This window comes from Paramisgurnus dabryanus, chromosome 17, assembly GCF_030506205.2.
Source record: "Paramisgurnus dabryanus chromosome 17, PD_genome_1.1, whole genome shotgun sequence".
NCBI lineage: Eukaryota > Metazoa > Chordata > Actinopteri > Cypriniformes > Cobitidae > Paramisgurnus > Paramisgurnus dabryanus.
In genome coordinates, this window is record NC_133353.1 from 13,417,516 (window position 1) to 13,441,060 (window position 23,545).

Genomic DNA, 23,545 nt, shown 5'->3' on the forward strand with positions numbered 1-23,545 from the left:
GGGTGTGTTCTGTTCTTATGCCAAGGCTGTTCTGTTTCAGGTGTCATAGATGTTAATTTCCTTGGAAAATCCATGCACATCGACTGCAGTTATAGCAGAGTTAAAGGGGACATATCATGAAAATCTGACTTTTTCAATGTTAAAGTATAATTGGGTCCCCAGTGCTTCTATCAACCCAAATGTGAAAAAGAACAACCCAGTAACTTAGTTTTTGTAAACCATTCTCTGCAAGCAATAGTTCATTGAAATTTGGCTCCCCTTGTGATGTCAGAAGGAGATAATGCCGCTTCTTAATCTCATTTGCATTCAAAAGACAAATTTTTGCTCACACCTATACAAAGGGGCAATTTTATCATGCTATAATAAATATCTATGGGGTACTTTGAGCTAGATTTTCACATATATACTCTGGGGACACCAATGATTTATTTGACATCTTAAAAAGTCTTATGAAATGTCCCCTCTAAACAGGGTTACCTGGAGCATATTGAATGTGGTGTGGAGTACTCTTTATCAGGGTGCTTTTTTTCTTTTACTTTAATACATTTCGAAGCACAATATCATACCTTTTATCCCACTACATTTCATAGTAAATATCTTATAATACTTAAATAGTTACAAAAAATCTAGTACTTATATAAAAGTTTATATTAAAGTAAAATGATACATACATACTAGATTTTAATGTCTGGTAAAGGTAAAAACAACTTGCTTTTATGAAATGTAGTTGAGTAAAATTACAGTATTTTGCATTGGAATGTATCCAATCCTTAAAATCAATTTGGGAATGCTTCATCTAGACTCTAGAGGGACACACATAGTTTTGCACCTTAATGTGCATCATCTGAGCTATATGGTTCATACTTTTCAAGTTTTGGGACCAGTGTTCCAGACAGGACACATTACATGCGCTTTGGCCATGACTGTGGACGAAAGATGATGAGATATTCTACTAAAATGAACTTTATCAATTGGTAAAGGTTTACCGCAAACGTTAGCTAAAGTATATTTGCATATGCAGTTATTTTCCTGATGGCGTCATCTGGTTTCTTTCATGTGCGCTGGTGGCCACCGGATGGCGGTAGATCGTCAACTTGTTTGTGGCATAACCGCGTGATGCATAACTTTAAACTTAGGTTACGCCATCCATCTGTTAAATGTAACGTTTGACCTTGTTTCAGAGTACAGAAAGCAAGCTGTACATACACTTAGAAACTGTGAGCTGCATTTAAAAATGCAGCAACATGAAAAAGATTATGCAACTACAGTACAAAGATTTAATTCGAAAAGATAAGATAACCGGTCATTTAAATTACATTATACTACATTTGTTGTTCACATTCTCATAAAACATGTTAATAATTGTTGTCACAGAATTAATACAATAAATCTAAAACAATAAATATGTTATTTGGAATAATTTCCCCAATATTATCCCATTTTGGAAAGAAAACTTTCAATATAAGAATAACAAAATCTCACATGTGTATCGGCCACATTTAAACACTGCTCTGATATAAAGACTGAATTTAGATTATAGCTCGTTCCCATGCTTTTAAAAAGCATAAGGCACATTTCTAAATAATTTAAGAACAATATAGCATTACATCTTTGGGATTGAATGTCACTTAATCAGGTTTAAGGCACAATAGTTTAAATTTCACAGCTGAGAGACCCTTTTTACCTACATTTGCCTTATCTGTAATCCAATAGTTATTTACACGAAATCTCAACCAACTTTTCTGCCTGCTTCTCAATAGCAGGGAAACATGTGGGAAGCTGCACCCTGATTATTCACATGATCTGACCTAAAAGTCCAAAAGTAATCCATTTTATGTGCACATTCATTATTCAAAGCCATGCACTGTTTCCCTGTTCTGAGGTATTCTCAGTGTAAACTAATCTAAATCTCTCTCCAAAGTCTGTGGTTTTTTAAGGTTTTCAGTGTGTTGGAATGTCTTGTAATGTGGCTCCTGATGGGTCAGGCTACGTGTCATCATCACTGGTCTTTCTGCAGGGAATTGTAATACTCAGTGAGGACTTTCCAGGCTTTAGGGGCCATGAAGCCATCGGGGGGGTTTTCTCCACAACGAGCCATCTTGCGCATCTTGGTCCCGGAGATGAACTCAAAGTCTGCATGCCTGAGAAACAGATGTGTGAAATTCATGAGTAATATAGTGTAGATTTCCAATTATTCAGCAGGATTTTTATCCACACCACACAGTCTCACCTGTCTTTCTCGTAAAAGTCCATTGCCTTTTTGGTCTTATTATATGCGGCCACTCTGAAGGGGATGATTTCCACCGAGGTCAGTCCAGGGGCCATAGACAGAACTTTACCCCCATGAGATGGATCATACAAGTCCTGCCCTGACTCCGGATGGGGCATTCCAGCGGGATCACGACCTACGATGTAGAAGTTACAACCTGCTACCATCCTTGCACGACAATGCCACTGGACCTAGCAGACAGGAAAAACAGATGGTTCGAGCACTGGCATGTGCTTTGGTTTTGAAATGAGCCCATGAGATTGTCTTGGAGTCAGAAGTGCCTTAATTTACTCCGTATATAAAGTTGGATTAGCATTGTTAAAGTTTGCGTGAGGCTAACTGACGGTACATGTGTGTTTGTCTTTAAGCAACCATGTGACGCTACTTTTTATTTTCTGCTTACTTCAGTAGGTCCTGCATACATCATGGGTGAAGGAAAGATGGCCACAATGGTGGAGTCTGGGTCTAGTATGCCCTCCTCCAACACGGCTGCATGCTGCTTCATCCTCCAATCTAAAGGCACATCGTCATCTTTGGTCCAGCCTCCCAAAGGATGCAAAAGCAGCACGGGCCTTTTATATCCACGTTCCTCTAATCGTCGCCGTGTGTCAGTCATCAACAGGGCATGGCCATTGTGCACTGGGTTCCTCAGCTGAAAGGCGAAAATGGCATCTAGGAAAAGAGTGGAATGGTAAGCAGTTGTAACTTGTTGTGTAAATGTGATTACCGTATATGTGTGCATTTGTCAGACCTTAATTTTCCTTAAAGGTCACACTTTTCAGGTATTATCTTTGATCAGTTTATTTTTACCTGCTTTCATGTCTTTAAATCTCTGCTTTAGCTCCAGTGGAGTAAGGCGGTATTGATCCAGCCCATCGTTCCATCGAATTCGCTCAAACACTTCTAGTTCACCCCCTACCAGCCAATCACCGCTTTCCATTACCATCTGGTAGAAGGTAGAAAAATTATGATTGTTGTGTGTAAAACAGAACAATATCCAACCAATCAGCAGCAATAAAAAAGAACAGCTTGCTGAATGTTAGTATTGAGCATGCTGCACAAACATCCAAGTTGTGTAGAGACGATATTATGGATAAAAGTCCTATGTGTTGGTGTAAGTGAACACAAACAATATAATTGATCAGATTCCCTACCAAACTGCTTATATGGAAAATAACAGGCTTAGTGAACCTTTATTGAGTCATTTATCAGGAAGAATGATAATGAGTGGCAGCTGTGTCAATGCAAAGCAGCAGATGTACTCATTTAAAAATCTATCCCAATGATTTAAGTTTAAAAATTAGAAATACAAAATGATGTTATACATATATAAGTTATGTCCAGAAAGGTGTGAAATGAGAACAAATAGACATGATTGACAAATTAAAATGTGTGTGTATCATCAGTTCTTTTGTTTATTTAATTATTTATTATTAAAACTTTCATGCATTTCCTCTACAAACATGATTGTTTATCACTGTGCCTTATTTTTTTGTTTTTATTGGCATTTTTATTGATTTGAACCACAAAACATGTGATGTCCATTCCAGTGGACGCAGGGTCTGAAGGGGTTAAGATGTTATTTATTTAACAAACTTATTCCTTCCATTTCTGATTCCATTTTCTAGTTTAACTGTATATGAAAACCTCCATTTAAATGGTTTTATACTGTTTTGGTGGTATGTCACGCATCTCTTATCATAGTATTGGTTGAAAAATATTACCTTTATGTAAGGGTGTTTAGGGCAAGTCGTTCCCCACTGGCGAGCACAACGTTCTTCTTTTCGATGTGGAAAGAACTCTGGGTTTCGTAGGACGGCGACACGTTTTCCCTGATACTCCAGAGCCACAGCCGCATTGCCATTTAAACTTTCTTTAAGCTCCGTAGCAACAGGAAGCACAATGGGTACTGAGAGGTTGATGTTACCATCTGCAAATAAGGATAGGTAAAACTTGTCATAACAGATTTGGGGTGTTAAGCAGTGAGTGCCCTACTACTATAATACAGTGGTTCTCAAACTGGGGGATGTCCCCCCTTGAGGTGCGCGATATGGTGCCAGGATAGTTTTATGACATTTTCTAAAATACATTAATTTATCATAAATTCTGTGTAATTAAACCTCCAAAAAATCTACTGACCAACAGCACTACATTTAATATGTTTTGTTTAAGGGCACCTATTTCAATGCTAAACCACGTTATTTTGTGTATTTGGTATTATACAATGTGTTTGTGTTGTTTGTGGTTTAAAAACACATTATTTTCCACATACGGTAGCTCCACATTTTACTCTCATCCTGAAACGCACAGATTTGAAAAGCTCTGTCTCCCTGATTGGCCAGCTAATCTGTACGTTGTGATTAGCCTGAATACCTCTGACGTCAGCCGTAAATGTGACGCTCCTTACCATATTTGAAAGATTCGGTCACAATGCAATGCTAACAGTAGTTAAAGGTGTAGTCCAGGAAAAAAGATTTACGTTGGAGATGATAACTCATATCATCGTTTACTTTGGTGTATGTACCTTTTGCTTTTCGTTAACATGTACTAATACACACTTACACACCAAAGGTTAAAACGTGAATCGGAAAATAGGTGCATTTTATGTCATGAATTTTCATTGGAGGGGGTGTAAAGAGATTCACCCGACACAACGGGGGGCATGCCAAAAAGTTTAAGAACCACTGCTAAAATGCCATTTTTATGCATTACAACCTCCAAATTAGAAAATCCTTTATCTTTTAGAACACAGAATCTAATTTGACATTTTGTGCTGTTAACAATATGTATGTCAGTATGCTTTGAGTGTAATTTGCTTGTAGCCAGTGTAAATACTATACTATGGCCAACCCTGTTAAACCAAACAACAAGATTGGGTTGCACAAGAAAAACAGCCCCTTGCATCATTCCTTTTCATGAAATGTAGCTTCATCACTACCAAATGGGGTTTAATATATGAAGCATTTTAGAAAAATCGTGCAGAGCTTGGATCAGGTTTCTGCTGTAACATTACTGGCACAATAAAGACATTGATCTTTGTTTGTGTGGTCCTAGTATTACCAGCAATTTTTTGTCCCCATGAGGAAAACAGCTTATAAATCATACTAAGGGGGCGTGCACACCAAAGCTTTTACGCTGGCGGCTGGCGTATGTTTTCAATACTTTCCAATTTAAGCATGGCGTTTAAAAAAAATAAATACCAGCAGTTGGCGTTTTTTACGCACTGAAAGCCGAGAGTTGAAATATATTCAACTTTGAGTGGAAATCTCAGCTCATCAATGTCAGTTCTCACAGAGTCGTCCAATCACAGTGGAGTAGGGGCGGGACAGATATCACAACAACCAACAGGCGCATCATACAACAACTGATAAACAAAGCAAAACTATCACAGCAACCAAACAGCTCAGCTGAAGAAAGTTGGCAGGTGGCCGAAAAAAGCTGGCAGTCAGTGTCCGCCTGGCGTTTTTAACCGCAATTATAGCTTTGGTGTGCACACCTCCTAAATGGTGTTTATTTAAAAAAGTAAAAATGCTGAGTTTTCTGTAAGGGTTAGATTTAGGGGTTGGGTTAGGGCATGGGAATAGGTTTTACAGTATAAAATTAATTAAAATATGTTGTTGTTTTGTTTTAAAATGCACCTCAGTAATGGTTTTCTCTAAGGCATTTTTATAAAAGTGACTTAATTATCCAATTAAGTCCAATTATTTAATCATTATTCAACTAGCTTGTGTGTGTTTGTGTGTGTGTATGTGTGTGTGTGTGTGTGTTTTTAAAACAAAAACTAAAGGGCTAAAATAGTTTACCTAAAAAAAGAAAACTCAGTCATCATTTACTCACTATAAAAATAACTGATCAGCTTATGTACGGTATACAAAGCCCATGTATACAGGCCGTTCTCATTGCTTTAAATACGTGTCTGTGCTTTATTTTACCATCCAGGAGGTTGTTGAAGTGAAGAACTTGTAGGTATTCTTTCTCTGTCATGAAGCCTTTAAGAGGACTAGCCCAACCCTCAGCCAACAGCTGCACCCACTGCATGTCCAACTACACACACAAAAATACAAAAAGCTGCATTTACAAACCAAACAGCTATTATCACATTTATGGAAAATCTATTCGGATTGACTGTTTATGTAGGGTTAGAGTTCAGAGTCTGGAATAAATTTGCAATACAATACGAAAACAGCACACTGTTACCAGTCTGATTAACTAGTTATGTGTCATTCTGGTAATTATTCATTCATATTATTAAACATAAATTAATGAACATGATGATTTTGGAGTGGTTCCTGGCCGTGAGTACTAATACAGCTCAGGTAAGGTGATGGTTACCTTGGTGATGCTGATAGCGGGAAGGGTGCTGGCTTCCGCCTGTGCCAGCTTGAGTCTGTTCTCAGGCACAAAGAGTTCATTAATCTCCTCCATAACTCCAGTGGGAACGATGCTCTGATAGAGAGAGATCATGAAAAGAGAGTTGAAAAATCATTGTGTTTGAATATATGTAGATCCATGAAACACAGCTTGCAACAAACGAGGGTCAAAATGAGTAGAATGTTAAAATATAGATGATGCTGAGATTCTTTAGTGGATACGTTGCTAATGCTATCCCAAAGGAGCTAAGAAGACATTTTGAAAGAAGCTGTGAGCAAGACTCGTTCCATATTCTCGTTCTGGTTTCCATGTTTTTTGGGGAAATTCCATAGACGTAATGCATTTTATACCATACAAACTGTATATTCTATTCCCCTTACCAACCCCAACCATCACAGAAAACTTTCTGCTACTTCACATTTTCAATAAACATCATCCTGTTTGATTTATAAGCTTGTTTCCTCATCGGGACATCAAAATGTCCCCACAAGGTCACAAAAATACTGGTTTTCCTATCTTTGTGGGGACAATTGGTTATACACATATATGATATACCATCCAAAGCTACTTGAACTTGAATCTGAATTATTACTTTATCTGTAGTTTATAATCAGTACATAATTTCCCACTCCACCTGAGTTTTACACATGTCTTACAAAGACTCTAACCTTGGACTTCTGACCGGGAGGTTCTAAAAAGATAAGGGCATATGAATTTGAAAATGGCACGTGAAGGATGTCCTCAAACATACCTGTTCCTTTAACATATCCACAACCTGCTGGATACATTCATTAACCGTGAGCTCGTTGGTCTTCAGAACTAGCTCAGGAGCTTCTGGACGCTCATACAGAGAATCTATACCAGTGAAACCTAAGAAAATGAAGGAATAGGAGAAAGAAGAAGAGTCAGTGTGAGTTTTTTTACTGCATATAGTGTAGTTTTAGTCTGTGCAAACTTTGATTACCTTTAATCTGTCCTGCTCTTGCCTTCTTGTAAAGCCCCTTAACATCTCTGCTCTCGCAGACCTCCAGGGGAGCATCTACAAACACCTCGAAAAAAGGCAAGCCTGCACTTTCAAGGATTTTTCGGGCTTCTGCACGGTCCTGCAAAAGCGTTATTCATTTTAATAAAACATTATAAAAAGTCAAATAAATTAAACTGTACATGCATTACACCATTTGTCTGATGCAGTTATTTACTTATACTACAGTAAGTTTAGTTTTTCATTTAAAAAACAGATTCGCTGTGTAATAATAATCCTGTTTTTTGGTCGTGGTGGTGTGATCGCTCACTTTGGTAAATGGTGAGATGAAACTAGTGATGCAGACCAGCCCAGCATCTGCGAACAGTTTGGCCACTTCAGCAATACGGCGGATATTCTCCTCACGATCCTCAGAACTGAAGCCCAGGTTCTTATTGAGGCCGTGACGGATGTTATCACCATCCAGAGAGTAGCAGGGAATGGCATGGGACACCAGGTACTCCTCTAATGCAAAGCCCATAGTTGTCTTGCCAGCCCCCGACAAACCTAAACACATGTACAGCAGATGTGGCAGTTTTATTACCTTAAATGTTTAGGTTGTCACAGAAGTATATAGTGATACAAAATGTTTGACTTGATCTGATTTTAGTTTGTTTCTGTATATTTGTGTTTGATGTGTGCACATGCTTTACCTGTAAGCCAGATTGTACATCCTCTGAAACCACCTCTGGTTCCTACAACCTGCCCTCTCTTACTGCGACTGACATGATGAGCTTGATATGTCACATTAGTAGAGGTTTGCCGACCCTACAGACACATGCATACATATCAGTTGGTGTGTGGTGAGTGACTATGATAGTAATAGAATTTTATTAACAAACTTGAAAAACATTTTATAAGGTCCACAAAATGGGGTTTTCGGCAGCAGAGATTGAGCTTTTAAAGTCGCCATGAAACGGAAGTAGCGATTGCCTTATTTTCCCCGTGGTGACGTATATCCGAATGAAACGGCTTTTGAGATGAAATAAGGCAGGGCTGGATTTGAATTTGTCCATCGAGATCTGATTGGATCGTTTGAAGTTGGGTCGTGTTGCTAATTGCTAATCACTGCGATCTTCTCCCGGACCCCGCCCACCTGCCATACTTTTGACCGGAAGTGAAGAGAGATCGTTTTGAGGAGGGGAGGAGATTTGCATTTTTGATTAAAGATTATGAGCACACACGAATTTTTAAAAAATAATGAAGCTCACAGATAAGTAATTTGTTAATAATACCACACTATTAAAAATACATATATAGTTTTTCATTTCAATTTCATTGCGACTTTAAGTCTTTTTTCTTCAAATAATGATGTCATAATGGGTAATGACGTCATAATGAGTAATGATGACTTAATCAGCGATGATGTCATAATAGGTGATGATGTCATAATGGGTGATGATGATGATGATGTCATAATTGGTGAAGATGTCATAATGGGTGATGTCAAAATGGATGATGATGATGTCATAATGGGTGATGATGTCATAATGGATGCTGATGTTGTAAGGGGTGCTAATATCATAAGGGGTGATGACATCATAATGGATGATTATGTCATAATGGGTAATGATGTCATAATAGCCAATGATGTTAAAAAAGAATTGCATGTGCTAAAGATTATAGAAAAGAAATTCTGTGTTTTAAGTGTTTATACAATGACACTAAATATATATATATATATATATATATATATATATATATATAGAGCAATGTGTTTTGTATTTTTATTAATTCTAGAGCAAGAATTCTAGAGTAAGAAAGAGCTGTTACTAGAATTAAAGAAGTACGGGGCCTTTGGTGATCAATTGAAAGTCTTTGGGACTGGATTCTGATTGAGAACTGTATGGTCAGTGTGTAGCAGATGTAGCTATGATGATGTGGCTAATTCTCTCGCCCTCACTCTTGCCCCAGTTCCCCAGAGAACCAAGTTGGAAAAATACTGGGTTTGGAGGAAAACCAGCACTTGTTTATAAACAGACCATTATATCAATTAAAAAGGAATGCATGGGCATAAGCTTTAGACAGGACATACACCCTTAGACAAGATCAAAACTGAAATAGTGACTGTTGCACATCTGAGGAAAACTGATAAATTATGTGTTAACAACCAGAGGAGCATAAGCCTTTAGATCTTCGCTCTGTCAGTGATGTCATTTACCCACACACACGCACGCACGCACGCACGCACGCACGCACGCACGCACGCACGCACGCACGCACGCACGCACGCACGCACGCACGCACGCACACACACACACACACACACACACACACACACACACACACACACACACACACACCTTCTTCTCATACCCGTGTCTCAAATTTGTTTGTGGAGTGCTTAAAAAACAGATTAATTTAGTACAAGCCCTGCTGGTTTACACTAAATTCCAATAACAGACATCGTCTCTTGAACACACACAGTCATTTAAAGTTTTTTTTTCTAGCCAGTTTTGTGAATGAACATGGTCAAATATATAAACATAAACTGAATGAGTCACACAAAATCACCTGAAAAAACGCTGGATTTTACTACACATGTCTTACTGTCCACCTGATTAAAGACTTTAGTGAAAATCTTTATGTTTGTCTTGTAAGAGAAAATAGTCAAAAAATGGTTCCTAGCTGTCACTAGGCATACCCTTTACACATTTAAACCTAAAGAGTTCAAATGGGGGACGGTTAGGGGATAGTTAGAACGTTTAAAGTAAAAAAAAAAGATATTTTTGAGCTTTTGAATCATTCTTCTTTAAGTTTCTGGGCTGTATTATTTTATGTCTTGGAGAGGTATTTTTATGGTAGAAAGTTTCAAATAAAGTTAAACATTTATCTGAGTGTTTATAGACTCAGATACATGGTGTTTTTTATATATATAGTGAATTATAGTTTGTCTTGTTTGATCTGTGGGTCCCAATAACAACTGAACTCTGATCCATGACTTAAATGAACTCTGATCCATGACTTAAATGAACTGACATAACCTCTAAAGCAGAGTTTAACCACATGCACAAAATCACTTCACAGCCTAATACTGCTATATTCACACAATCTTCTTATCTTTGTTTGCTTATTTATCACTCTCTTTGATTGATAGTATAATTGTGGGTCTATTATTAAAAAAACTATTTTCTATTTTGTAGAATAAGCTCTGAAAAAATTAAATACATTTTCTATCATTTATTAAAAGAATCTATTTTGTAATGTATCTATTTGTTTTGTAAAATCAGATTTGATTCGTTTAACATTCACGTGCAGAAAAGCGCTTGCACAATTTATTCCCCGAAAAGACTGCATTCAGTTACATAACAGTAGCCTACCTCATGAAAAAAAGAAAAAAACTAGCAGATATTACGATAAACTCAGTTTCCATACATTTCAGACTGTTTACAACAAATGCCTGTTTAACGCCAAAGAAAAGACCTGTCAAAATAATTCCGTCATAAATGAGTTTTGGGAGTAAATCTCACCAGGTTTTCTGTTGTGTTTACAGGCATCTCTCCCCGGTGCAGTGACCTAGTGTGTGGAGACGGGCGGACTGAAAGCTCAGGTGAAGTAGTTGAAGGTAGTTGGTAAAAACGCGGAAAAAGACACGTTTTTAAGAGCTGTCAGAGACACGTCGCGTTCCTTTGCCCGGCCCTTGTCCCACCTCCCGGGACGCTCAATCTACATACGTGTGAATGGAGAGCAGTGTACCGGTGTGAGACATGTAAGGCATGGAGGAGGGATCGAGTGCTCGTGGATGGTAGATGGTGGGGGCGGAGAGGGTAAAAAGTGCCCCTTGTTCCACATTTATGTTTAATGAAATGAAAATTATTCTTGGTCACGATTTGTGCCTACGTTCAAAACAGATTCATATTAATTTCACAAGAAAATTTAATAAATGGCACAAATTTGCTTAAGATGTTGTGATTGGAACAATATTGTGGTAGCCTAGTTCGTAGATGTAGAATGTTTGAGCTTAAACAAATTAAAGTATCTGAAAGACTACCATAGTTTAATAATTCACCAGTACATTAACCTCCTAAGGCCTGGATGTCCACACATGTGGACATCAAATGTTTTTGTTGTTTGCACCATAATACTTAATTATGTTTAACTGGAACCTGTTGTACACAAACGTGGATAATTACACTGCTTCATGTTCAAAGAAAAATATTTGGTTATTTATTGGTTATTCCTACCCCAAAATAGCTGGAAGAATTCAGTAAAAAGACAAACCAAATCAGGTCTTAGTAGGTTTATAAAGTGTAGTTATAACTATAATATACCACAGTGAAAGCCTAATATATTTACTAGCTGTTTTTTATAGTAAATACTAAAATATACTCAATTATTTTGATGTGATCACCAAAAGGTAACGCGTGTTAGGAACATTAGTTCATAAATATCTACTGTGCATTTTCACCACAAGAAACACCATAAAGCTGCAATCCTTAACTTTTTTTTGTAAAAATGATCAAAAAACAGTATTTGAGCAGTGTTCAAAACAGTTTACTTACCTTAAAATGATTCACAACATGGTCAGAAATAAAGGTACAAATCTGTACCGTTTCTGTCACTGGGGCTGTACCCTAAGTTTCCGTTTGGTACCTTTACAGGAGTACAAAACAGAATACAATTTTGGGTAGACCTACATTGTTAGAAAAAAGTAAAAATATGTACCCTAGCTGTCAGTGGGGCAGCACCCTTTAAAAAGGTAATTGTATGGACCATTAGGTACAGATATGTAAACATTTAGTACCAATATGTACCTTTGAGATACTAATATGTATTTTTCAGGTACTAATATGCTCTCTTTGGTCCCAGTATGTACCTATGAGGTATTAAAATGAAATCCTTAGGTGCAAAGCTGTACATTCAGGTACAGCCCCTGACAGAAAAGGTACAGTTTTGTACCTTTATTTCTGACAATGTATAAGAATAATTTCTAAATTGTGCTGTCGGGTCTGATTTTAAGATGTGTATCTAATTTGGTATCTGCTTGTTCACATCACTTAATGTAAAGCTATAATTTTATTCTCAAAATATCACAACTTTTTTCTTGTAATGTTGACTTTATTCTAGAAGTATAACGTCTTTAATGACTTTAACCTCAAGATATATTTTCCTTTTTCATTTTAGATTAGCATAAACCTTATTTTCTAGTAAAGTAACCTGCACTTTTATGTTTCTAACGGAGATGGCGATATAAAGTTGAAAGTTACGAATTGGAGCTTTAAAGATGGAGAATTAAAGGCATATGATCCCACCCTCCCTGCAAAACAGTTCCAACACCACGCCTCCTCCAAAAATGCATAAGCACGCAGCAGACCAGAAGTGATATGAAGAAGAGAATTAAAGTTAGGTTGCCTCTGCTATTCTTGCTCTTTCACACCCTTTATTTTAAAGATATTGTACATTCAGTCAGTGGTTCCCATGGGGGCACAGGATCTAATATGGTTTAAGGTCAAATAAATATGCATAAAATGTTTGACTAATAATTTTATAAAAAATATTTTATAAAATGTATGTACTCACAATACATAGATAATGTAGTTAACAATTTTATTATGTAAAATAAATATTCAAATTTTGCACATGCCCTTGTCAACGTATTAGCAAAATCAAAAGTTAAGATGGATGTAGAGCCTATACTCAACAGTTGGCCCGCCCCATTGCACTTTATGTGTCCCGCAGCCTTTTGCGCTGTCAAAATATATAATCCAGTTAAAATCATCCTGACCATTTATCAGAAATGATAAAATGTTACGAGTAAGACACACTTAAGGCAAAGTACAGAATGTTACATTTAATTAATATTTGATTAAGTTTCAACATGTACATGCTTTACCAACTAAAACAACAACATTTTGTCCTGACTCATGTATTGTCACTAAATGCAAGACTCAGACTGGCGACTGCAGAAGCAATGGATCAAACTAATCCTACACAATCTCTGCTTTTCAAGTGTAAACAATTAATGCACCAAGACACAGGTCATTAACACTGCTCAGACAATTCTCTCAATATGCTCACATTAAATAGAAGTAAAATACAAATGTGTTGCACCACTAAGTTGGTAAATGATGTATGTTAAAAAGGCTAGGGAGGGTCTACTTGTCACATGAGTAAATTATTGGTCACAAAATATCGATTTGAAATATTCTGTCATTTAATTTGTAACAAACTGGTATGTGAACCATAAAATCCTTTATGGCAGAACAGCAAAACAGCTTTTTAAAATTCATATTACTCTTTAAAAATTCTAAAGACCAACACGTGGCAAAGTCTTCCAATTGCGGAAAATTCAGATCAAATCAAATTTAATGTATAGCAATACAGCTAGTTTTGAATCAGTTTTATTGAAAGCCACAATATAATACTTGACCCAGTGAGTGAGCTGAAGCTTAATGTAGTAAGACAAAAAACTTAAATGCTTGGGTGCAGTGGGATGAAAAACCTTAAGAGGAATTGGATTCAACATATTCTTGTTTTGACAAGGCAAACAATAAATATTGCCAAATGCTATGCAAATATTATGCTACGCATTATGTACTTTCCTATATAATGTGTGTACTTGTCATGTATTTAATAAATAATGGGCAGGTCTAGCCTTGTAACCCAAGTGGCCAGTTTAATCTCAAGGCCAACAGGTTGCAACTAAGGTGCCCTTGAGCAAAGCACCAAGGGCATCCAATTGCTCTGCACTGTAGGGATAGCTGCCCACTGCTGTGTGTTTGTGTGTGCGCGTGTTTTCACTATTCAATAGATAGGTTAAATGCAGATGTCACATTTCGAGTATGCGTTCCATTCTTGACAAACATTTCACTTTCTTAACATTGTAAGCATACTCATTTAGAAACAGCTAGAGAGATTCAGGCAGTGATCAGTAAAGCATCCCTTTATTGTCTGGCTGGTTTATGATTTACGTCAGAAATGAGGTACACAATGTGCGGTACAAAGAAAAACTCCAGGAAATTACGCAGGAATCACACATTAACTGAACCCAAAGCCTACTTAATTGGTTCAAAAATTTATTCATGTACATGTGCCTTGAAAATTCAAGTCATGCTTAATGAGATAAATCTAAAACATTCCATTTGCGAATATAATCTGAGTTACAGATGTGTTAATATAAAGGCCTATGCTATGCTAACAATTATACAGTTATTAAACAATTGTTATTATTTGTACACTTACAAAAATCTTTGGTCTGAATATATAAACATTATATATTGATTGATTAAAGCATACAATAACTTACTGTACTGCATCAGTAAGGCATTTTGAGGTTACAGGCATTATCAATCAAGTGAAAGTGAATTTGGTCAAACTTTTTTTGCTGAACTTACAAAATAAATATAAAGCCAGTTTCCATATGAAGTAAACTTTAGTTGCAGACTACAAGTCTTGTAACTAATAATACTGAATTGTTATTTTGTGCCCTTTTTGTCAGCCCATGATCATTGCACATAAAACTGAAGTGGACATTTAGGGACGAAAATGCATGTTTGAGCTGCTTCAATTTAAAAACACCTTGCCCTTACTAATAATAAAATATATTGTGAAACTGTTTTGTCTCAAGATGCACATCTGTACTGTTTTTGTATGGTATGTCTTTAAAAACTTCTTAAATGACCTAATATAAATAAGGTCAAGTACTGGATTAACCCAAACCCTGTCCAAAAAAAAAAAAAAAACATTCAGATCAATTAATCTTTAACATTTCAATATTACAAATATCAATATTTTTTACAAAACATTACTGATGTGCATCTTGAGACAAAACAATGGCACTTATATATTTAAGAGATGTCAGTGTAAACAGTCTTCAGTTAAAACCGAATTTTACTCTGGGACTAGATTTAAGCCCTCTCCAGAAAACCACCCCAAAGTGTTATATCTTTTTGGCAGCTGTTTCATCCACTTCTGAATTATACACAGCAACACTATTGGCCTGGCTGGTGGTTTTCAAAGATATGGTAGTTTTACTTTTATGAAATTTTACACACAATATCTTGGTCACACCCACTCAGCAGAGCACTGTAGCGCTTCTTCACATCCTTATACAAGGGGACGGGATCACTCAGTCCAGGCAAGGTCAAAGATTTTTCATTGAGTCGCACCCCCATTCTGATCCCATCCGAACAATCGTACATCACTACCAACAGGTTGGCAGCATACGGCACAAAGCGGCCACTTCTGAATGTTCTGTTCTGTTGGGTGGCAAAGTTAGTTGACTTGAGAGGTGTATCATCCTTAAACAGATCCAAAAGGGTGAGGAGGGGAATCAGAGTCTCAGCGTGGCCGACCTGCACCATTACAGCCTCTGATACTGAACTTTTTGTGCTAAGTCAACAAAATAAAACAGAAAAAAAGAGTGAAATTAAATGTTATTTATTCAAATCACGTCTTAAAATTATTTATTCATGTCTTTTGAAACCGTAGTCTTGGCACTTAGATTAAAGCCAACAAACATGTACATAGGCTGCCCTGAAATGTTCTTACACGACTGTTTACAGAGCATATGCATTTTTTTCACACTGCCAAAAGACGATCTCCCGCAAATTATTGGAAATGTATAATGTTTTTCCAAAGAGTTATTGATGATGTGAAAGGAGTGTTGGTGGCATGTATGTAAATTTTTTCAGTTTCTGAGTTGGGTGTGTAAGATACCAAATCCAATGCTATGTCATATTAATCAGTGTCTTGTTGACAAAAACATGGTATCGTTTTGAAATATGTCTGCAGGTCTTATCAACTTTTTTGGTGGGTTTGAAAATATTTTGACACAGAGGGTTAATTGTAACGCTGTGCTACAACTAACCCCTCAGCACTTACGATATGAAAACCTTACGATAACGTTAGCGTAATTCTTGCCGTTGTTTTAAATAGGCTACACATGAATGATTGCTGGCTGTCAACAAAATAAATGTGCCTGTCTTATCAAAAATCGTGTGTCAAAGTGATTTTTGTTTATGTCTTTAAAATTGATTGAATAAGGTCACATCAAAGATTGAAATTGAAAATTAGACTTTGATGCTCATTATCTCAGAATTTGATTTTGAAACTGTAGTATGTTTATTACAGACTGGATAAAATCTATAAAAAAATTGTCATGATTGTTCTGCTTTTTCTCACATATTTAGACATTTGTATCCATTTATAATTGAACTTTTGTTAGAAAAGGGCTGGATGAATGAATACAGTGTGGATTTGGTGTAATTTGTAGAAAGCAAACTTCAAATGTTCATTTGTAGCAGAGATGTGTGTGTCAAACTCAAATATTTTTTTGAATGATTGAGCCAAAAGTCAGTCAGTCACCAGCTAAGCTCAAACGGCACTGCTAAGCTAAGCTGCTGTCGAATCACAACACACTAAACAAGCTATCAGAACTCGTTACGTATTTCTGAAGGAGGAACTTTAAATCATGATTATCTTACAGTTGCACCACCCTTTTAATCATCATAATCATCTTTTACTATTTAGAAGTCTATGTAGATGAAGGCAAATGAAAATCAATTTGTACATTGTACTTCGGATATCAGCGTTACCTGTTTTTGCCCAACATGACATTGAAAGTAATCGCCTTCACAGGCGAACTTTACTCGTACAGTGCCCTTCCTCGCCTTCACGCTGTAAGCAAAACTGCTACCATTGAGTAAGAGATGCCGTAGAATAACAAAGTATGTGGGATGTGATGTGGGATGCACCATAAATCTAGATGCCTTAAACTGTACAACACTGTACATTGCACATTACAAATTATTCTCCCTGCTGTTTTTAATAATGAAGAAGTGCTCCACAACCAAACACAGTCAGATTGAGGACAACAAAAGAAACACACACAGACTATAAATGTATGTTGACTATATAATAACACAGCTAATAGCACAAGAATTTAGCTAGAAACAAAAACCAAACAACAACATATGAACAGGGTTGTGCATGACTTTGTGAACTCTTAAATATAGATCTGACACAGCTGATTTGTTTAGAATGCACTTGTGTGATGATATCAGTAAATATACTATAAATAGTATACATTTAGTAATGTTAAAGTATAAAATACAACATATGACATTTTTGTAAAGCAGTTACATATAGTAAATGTGAAATGCTTCAGAATACAACTGTACACTTAAATCTTCTTTACATAACTTAATAAACTTTTAGATTAAAGTGATAGTTCACCCAAAAATGTATTCTGTCCCTCATGTTGTCCTGTATGTGTTTCCTTATTCTGTTGAACACAAAAAAAAAAAGATATTTTTTATCAATTATGGTAAGCACACAGTAGATTGTGCCCATTGACTTTCATAGTAGTAAAAGCAAATACTATAGAAGTCAATGGGTAGAATCTACTGTGTGCTTCCCATCATTTATCAAGATCCTCTCTATTGTGTTCAACAGAATAAAGAAACCCATACAACAACATGAGGTTGAGTAAATGATGAAACAATTTCCATTTTCCCCTAAATTCATTTGTTTTTATCGTGTAATAATGTTCATATTGTGGTTTCAATAAGTTTTTTTTTAAATAGCAGGTACTCTGGACCATGATAGCTGGGTAGGCTTTAAAAAGAAGATTGCTGATGCAGATACACTTTTACACTCGATTTATCAGATCTTTCTTTAGCATTCCATACAGACTTACATAGATCGGGGCATAATAAAAGCAACAAAAGACTAGACAACAGACACATATCCCTACACAAACATACCATCTAGTGTAAAATTAAATGCTTTCATTTTTAGTGACGTTGTCGGCATTTTAAATATTTGCCTAGTCATGACCTATAATAACCAAAAAATGGAAGGGCCAGGAAAGAGCAAAATCATCCACAAACCTGCAAAACCTGTTTGGTTTACGCAAACAGTTACAGAATAAAATTATCAATTTGTCATTTGGGGAAAGCATACACTGATCCAAGGCGATCAAAATCCACAAAGCATGAAAACATCAAGTATTTCTATGCGTGTTAAATTTTGGAATGTTCATGAACATCATCCGCTTTTGTTGTAAGAAGAAAAAACAACCAGGCCAAGACATTATTCAGCTATGTACCCATAGAAATTGTTATTAGTTTAGAAAATTTGAGAGTGAGTAAATGATGGCAGAATTAAACTTACATTTTGGGTGAACTATTTATTTTGATAAAAAATGATGCATGAGACACATAGGAAATTCCTATTCCACAGAGCATGTGTGTATTGATTTTTTTTTTAAATGCAGGTGATTCCTATAGACAGTAAATGCTATGTTATGTAGTTGTAATACCGATGTGCAACTGCTTATTGATTATATCCGTATATATGGAAACCCTTAACCATCTAGTTTTATTAACCATACACACGCACCCCCACACCCAAGTTTATTTAACTTTCAGCTTAACTTTCAAACACAGCATAGGATGTAAAACAGACCAATCACTCACGTACAGGACAGAATGATTAGAGGAGTGCTGATTTTTTTACGTGAGGGGATGTAATAACTCTAGTTCCTGTTTTGACGCTGTGTATTCTGCGTAACGTGGCGTGCCGGCCAGGAGCACTGTGTGTTAAATGGGTAGTGGGTGTGAATGTGGATTTGTGAAATGACGCTGGTTCGGCAGTAAATGTAAGATAAACATATTTCTTATGGATGGTTTGTGTTACTCTCAAATAGAGGTGTTGTCGTATTACACCTTCCTCTCTCTTTACTGACCGGTACGAATAATCCTGTTCATAAAACAACAGAGTCAATCCCTTTTTTAAGGCACTTTTGCCTTGAGAACATCAGCTTACTCTAGAAATTCAGTAGTGAATGGTGAAAATATGAGTGTCAACTATTACAACAGATACATCTATTTTTTTCGTTTTTTCTTTCTTTTCTTTTAAACGCCATACCAGCTTCTAAGGCTATATTCATGGTGACAATAAAGTATAATTAAATAAAGGAAGACTAGAAAATGTGTTTAAAATGTATTTCCTCTAGAAATCTTAAAACCATGTTTGGATTCACTTGATTAAAAACCTTTTCAAAAGTATCAACAGAGTTAAAAAGGTTTCAACTATTTTTTCACTTGTGCTTGAATGGTTTCTCTTTTAAAGCTAAACAAGAACACAAAGTAAAACAGATGCAGTTAGGTTGTACTTTTCTACTCTTTACCTGCTGATCTAATTTTCTTTATTCCTTTTTTTAAGTTATAACAATTGATACTGCTGTGAAAGCAGGTACCAGCCACACTATCAACTTGTTACGTCTGATGTCACGCACCATTTCCGGTCAAATAGCTTGCAGATGCCATAGAGAGATAACAAAGAATAGACAGTTGATCATAACCTAAAACTACCAAAAACTCCCGATCCTAATTTTTCTTTCCATAACAAAATCTGAGATGGCGAGACATGGATTCTTGACATGGATTTTTATTATTATATTGCTGTTGGTGAATCCGTGAGCCTGGAGACTGCAGTGTACACTGTGAGTTTAAGATGTTCCATTTTAATGGGTAATATGTATAAATAGTGCTCATAAACAACTGTTTAAATAGTATCCTCCATTAAAATTACTAAAAGTTTGGACCCGGAAACAGTATGTCATGACTTAACAAATTAATTCTTTCTCTCCCGAATTTAGAATTATTTTACCATCACACAGAACAACTGTATGGGGGTAAACCAATAACAATATAAAATTTTACTGTGAGTTATTTACTGTCAAGTAAGAGGGATTTTACAATGCTCTTACTTGATCTGGTCTTCAATTCGGTCAAGGCGACTGAAGAGGTCATGAAACAGGATGCAGCTGGACTTGCTGTTGATTTCATGTCCGTAGCTTCTCTTCCAGTACTGTTTTAGGTCATTAGCGTACTCCATCACCTGAGAGACATAACAACCATAATATTTCAACACATCTGACCTCTTACCATATTGTAGGGGTGCCCAAATTCAGTCCTGGAGGGCCTGTGTCCTGCAGGGTTTAGCTCCAACTTGCCTCGGCACACCTGCCTGGAAGTTTCTATTATGTTTAGTAAGACCTTAATTAACTGCTTCCGGTGTGTTTGATTTGGGTTTGAGCTAAACTCTGCAGGGCACCGACCCTCCAGGACATGGCTTGGGCAATCCCTGCTATAGCGCTTTGCTTATAAAATAAGTTCATTTTCTGTAGACTAAAATACTTAAATAAAAACCCACAATGGCAATAAACCAAAAACAATAAATTATCATTTTAATTTTAAAAATACTATTTTGGCAAATTACCAACATTTTTCTGTTTCAGTAACTTTCAATGAGCTGGTAATTAAAACATTTGTACATTATAAGTAGTACAAGTACATAACTAGAATAAACAATTAGGGGTCTTTCCATACCTGTGCATCTGACTCATCAAACAACTGGCACCAGGGTGTGTTCAAGTCTCTAATAGTGAATTCATAAGCACAAAGGTAGAATGCTGCTTCCATTGAATCTACAAAACAGAGCAATAAGTTAAATCTAATGAAAAATTACGCTTCTTTTTCTTAATTTTTATGTAAAAATGCAAACTAGACATTCGACAACAACAGGTGCTAGTGTGCATGATAATCTGATATATATGGTGTTTTTCAATCGGAGGGCAGCATAACATATTTTCATTATAAGAATATAATGAAAATATATTTTTAACCCATTTTGTGTAGACAATAGTAAATAACTAGTATAGTATTAGTTTTGATAAACTATTTTTAGTATTATTTAATAATGTCTTCTATAGTAAATAAAGTTAATCAATTCATTAAACCAGTGGTTCTCAAACTTTTTCAGTGTGCGGCCCCCCAAAGAAATTTTATTCAAAATTTGTTTTAAAACATAACATTTTAATTAAACAAAACATATTAAAGTATACAAAGCAGTGCTGTTGGTTAGTAGCCTTTTTTCTTTTGGTTTAATTACACAAAATTCATAATACATTTATGTATTTTATAAAATGTCATAAAACTGGGGCCTCCCTGGCACCATCTCATGGGCCCCAGTATGAGAACCACTGCATTAAACAACTCTAAATTTAATGTTTATAAATCTAATCTAAAAAAGAAAAAAAATCTAACTTTTACATCTTATTACTAAAAATCTGCAGCCTATATGCAGGTTGCATTACGTCAAGCCTGGTTTATTTAAGTTAAAAAAGCATTAGATTTGCAAGTTATAAGCACATTACAACAATTTATGATAAAGTAAGAATAATAGTCATCTTTATAATTGTTAATATTGTGAAATAAGACGGTATATATAAAATTGTTCTTTAATTTTATTCTTGAGGAAACAGAAACACTTTTTAATCAATACTGCCATCTACTGTTTCACATAAAAATTGCACTTGCAACTATCGAAAAGTCTCTTTTGTATTTGTCAATCTGACGTCTGTTTGTGCATTTTTATACAACTGCTGTCAAATAAATCTCTGCACTAATCTCTCAATCTGAAAGTAAAGATTGTTTCATCAACTGTAATATAACTTAAATGTTGGCTGAGAACTTGAGACTTCCCTTTTTCTTGCAGAAGTGCAGAAAACTCAAAATGTGTTTCAAGGTCAAAGTGACTCAACAGGAAATAAGTCACATATATTATCATCCCAAAATAATTATTTAGGCTCTATATTTTGAGTTGAGGTCAAACAGTCTGACAAGTTTCTTGTTGCTTCCAACAAGAATTTGCTCTGTTCATTGCTGTTTGCAGCTTTATCTTTTAATATTTGATACTGGCTCAAATTATGACAACACAGACCATCAGTGATGCTGGCATAAGGGACTTCCAGTCTGTCAGCCATTTTCTCCATTGCTCTCTTCATCTCTGGGCCTTCATGAAAACGTTTCATCTCTGCCAAGGCGCTTTTGTTACTCTCCACTTCTTTCACATACCGTTCGCACTGGTCGAAGTAACGCATCAAAGTGTCATTTACTGTGATGTTCACGTCAACTTAAAAAAAAACACACAAAGATTAAACAGTTGATGTCCTCCCTGTACAGAATTGACATTGTGATTATTTATTCATGAATGGCACTTGGACACTTACAAATGTGACTCAACTTATGTACAGTGTATCTTTAAAGGTAAAGTCCATTCAAATATGAAAATTAGTATAAAATATAATTTGTAATTTTTGTATTTGGTTAAACTATTCTTTTTCATCAGTGTGTAAATAAATGACCCAATCAATGATCAATGCAAAACAAGTCTAACTTTAACCCTTGTGAACACATCAGTGACTTGGCATGCAGGGAAATGAACTGTGTGGCTTTATGACTAAGTGTTTATGGTAACTGAAGGGCTAGGCTCTGATGCATTACCTTCTATATTTAGTCCTTCCATTAGTCCCATCCTAAAAGCTATGGTACTGTTTACACATCTGTGTTTAGAGCTGGTCTTCAGTTTCAAGCCTCCATTACGCACATTGTCCTCGGACAGCAAAGATGGGAACCATTTGATCAACCTCTGCGCCAAATAACTATGATCATCTCTGCCTTTGTCCACCAGTTGCCCGTCCATGTCTTGGGTGTACCACATCGTCCACTTTGACTTTATCTCTGATAAATAGTTTGCATTACCAGAAGCATTACGCAGCACGAGGTTATAGAAATCACGCATCTTTTGTACGTTTTTAATGGTCGGCAATCTCGTCCCATGACGGATTATTGCTGTCAGATGCACTGCACTGCATTTAGAGGATGGTTGCGTCACGAGTGAATCGTTTATGGCGGAAATATCATCGATTAAGTAGGTGTTAACCTCCTCATACCGACCTTTGGTGCCAAAATACCTGGCAATCGTTGGTATACTTTTTAAAGGTGATTGTACATTACAAGATGTCATAAACGCCCAGTAAAAAATAACGCCATGGAAAAGAACAAAACATGTTGTTACCACTTGCTTCACCATTT

The 23,545-nt window shown here is 36.1% G+C and overlaps 2 protein-coding genes across 2 annotated transcripts; both read right to left on the minus strand.

Moving 5' to 3' along the window:
- Positions 1–1,213: 1,213 nt before the first annotated feature.
- Positions 1,214–11,378, minus strand: papss2a (3'-phosphoadenosine 5'-phosphosulfate synthase 2a). Its single transcript, XM_065255225.2, has 12 exons — positions 11,132–11,378; positions 8,315–8,429; positions 7,933–8,168; positions 7,605–7,743; positions 7,392–7,510; positions 6,602–6,715; positions 6,202–6,313; positions 3,994–4,199; positions 3,080–3,215; positions 2,673–2,941; positions 2,231–2,460; positions 1,214–2,141 (listed from the first exon to the last, which is right to left on the minus strand). Exons 1-12 carry the CDS (start codon positions 11,156–11,158, stop codon positions 2,000–2,002), a joined length of 1,845 nt encoding a protein of 614 aa, XP_065111297.1. The 5' UTR covers positions 11,159–11,378; the 3' UTR covers positions 1,214–1,999.
- A 3,151-nt stretch (positions 11,379–14,529) lies between these two features.
- On the minus strand, positions 14,530–23,543 carry minpp1a (multiple inositol-polyphosphate phosphatase 1a). The gene is made up of 5 exons (XM_065255223.2): positions 22,955–23,543; positions 22,392–22,583; positions 20,999–21,096; positions 20,377–20,507; positions 14,530–15,992 (listed from the first exon to the last, which is right to left on the minus strand). The coding sequence occupies exons 1-5, from the start codon at positions 23,541–23,543 to the stop codon at positions 15,638–15,640; spliced, it is 1,365 nt and encodes a 454-aa protein (XP_065111295.1). The 3' UTR covers positions 14,530–15,637.
- Positions 23,544–23,545: the final 2 nt, after the last annotated feature.

What these genes read in the sequence shown, in the direction of transcription:
- papss2a (XM_065255225.2), bottom strand. Translation starts at nt 11,158, where the DNA reads ATGCCTGTAAACACAACAGAAAACCTG. An exon ending in CTAAACACCCTTACATAAAG is followed by an intron (nt 3,216 to 3,993) that starts GTAATATTTTTC and finishes ACCTTCTACCAG; the next exon opens with ATGGTAATGGAAAGCGGTGA. An exon ending in TGTATGCAGGACCTACTGAA is followed by an intron (nt 2,461 to 2,672) that starts GTAAGCAGAAAA and finishes CCTGTCTGCTAG; the next exon opens with GTCCAGTGGCATTGTCGTGC.
- minpp1a (XM_065255223.2), bottom strand. Translation starts at nt 23,543, where the DNA reads ATGGTGAAGCAAGTGGTAACAACATGTTTTGTTCTTTTCCATGGCGTT. An exon ending in GGAAGGACTAAATATAGAAG is followed by an intron (nt 22,584 to 22,954) that starts GTAATGCATCAG and finishes TTTTTTTTTAAG; the next exon opens with TTGACGTGAACATCACAGTA. An exon ending in TTGATGAGTCAGATGCACAG is followed by an intron (nt 20,508 to 20,998) that starts GTATGGAAAGAC and finishes TATGTCTCTCAG; the next exon opens with GTGATGGAGTACGCTAATGA.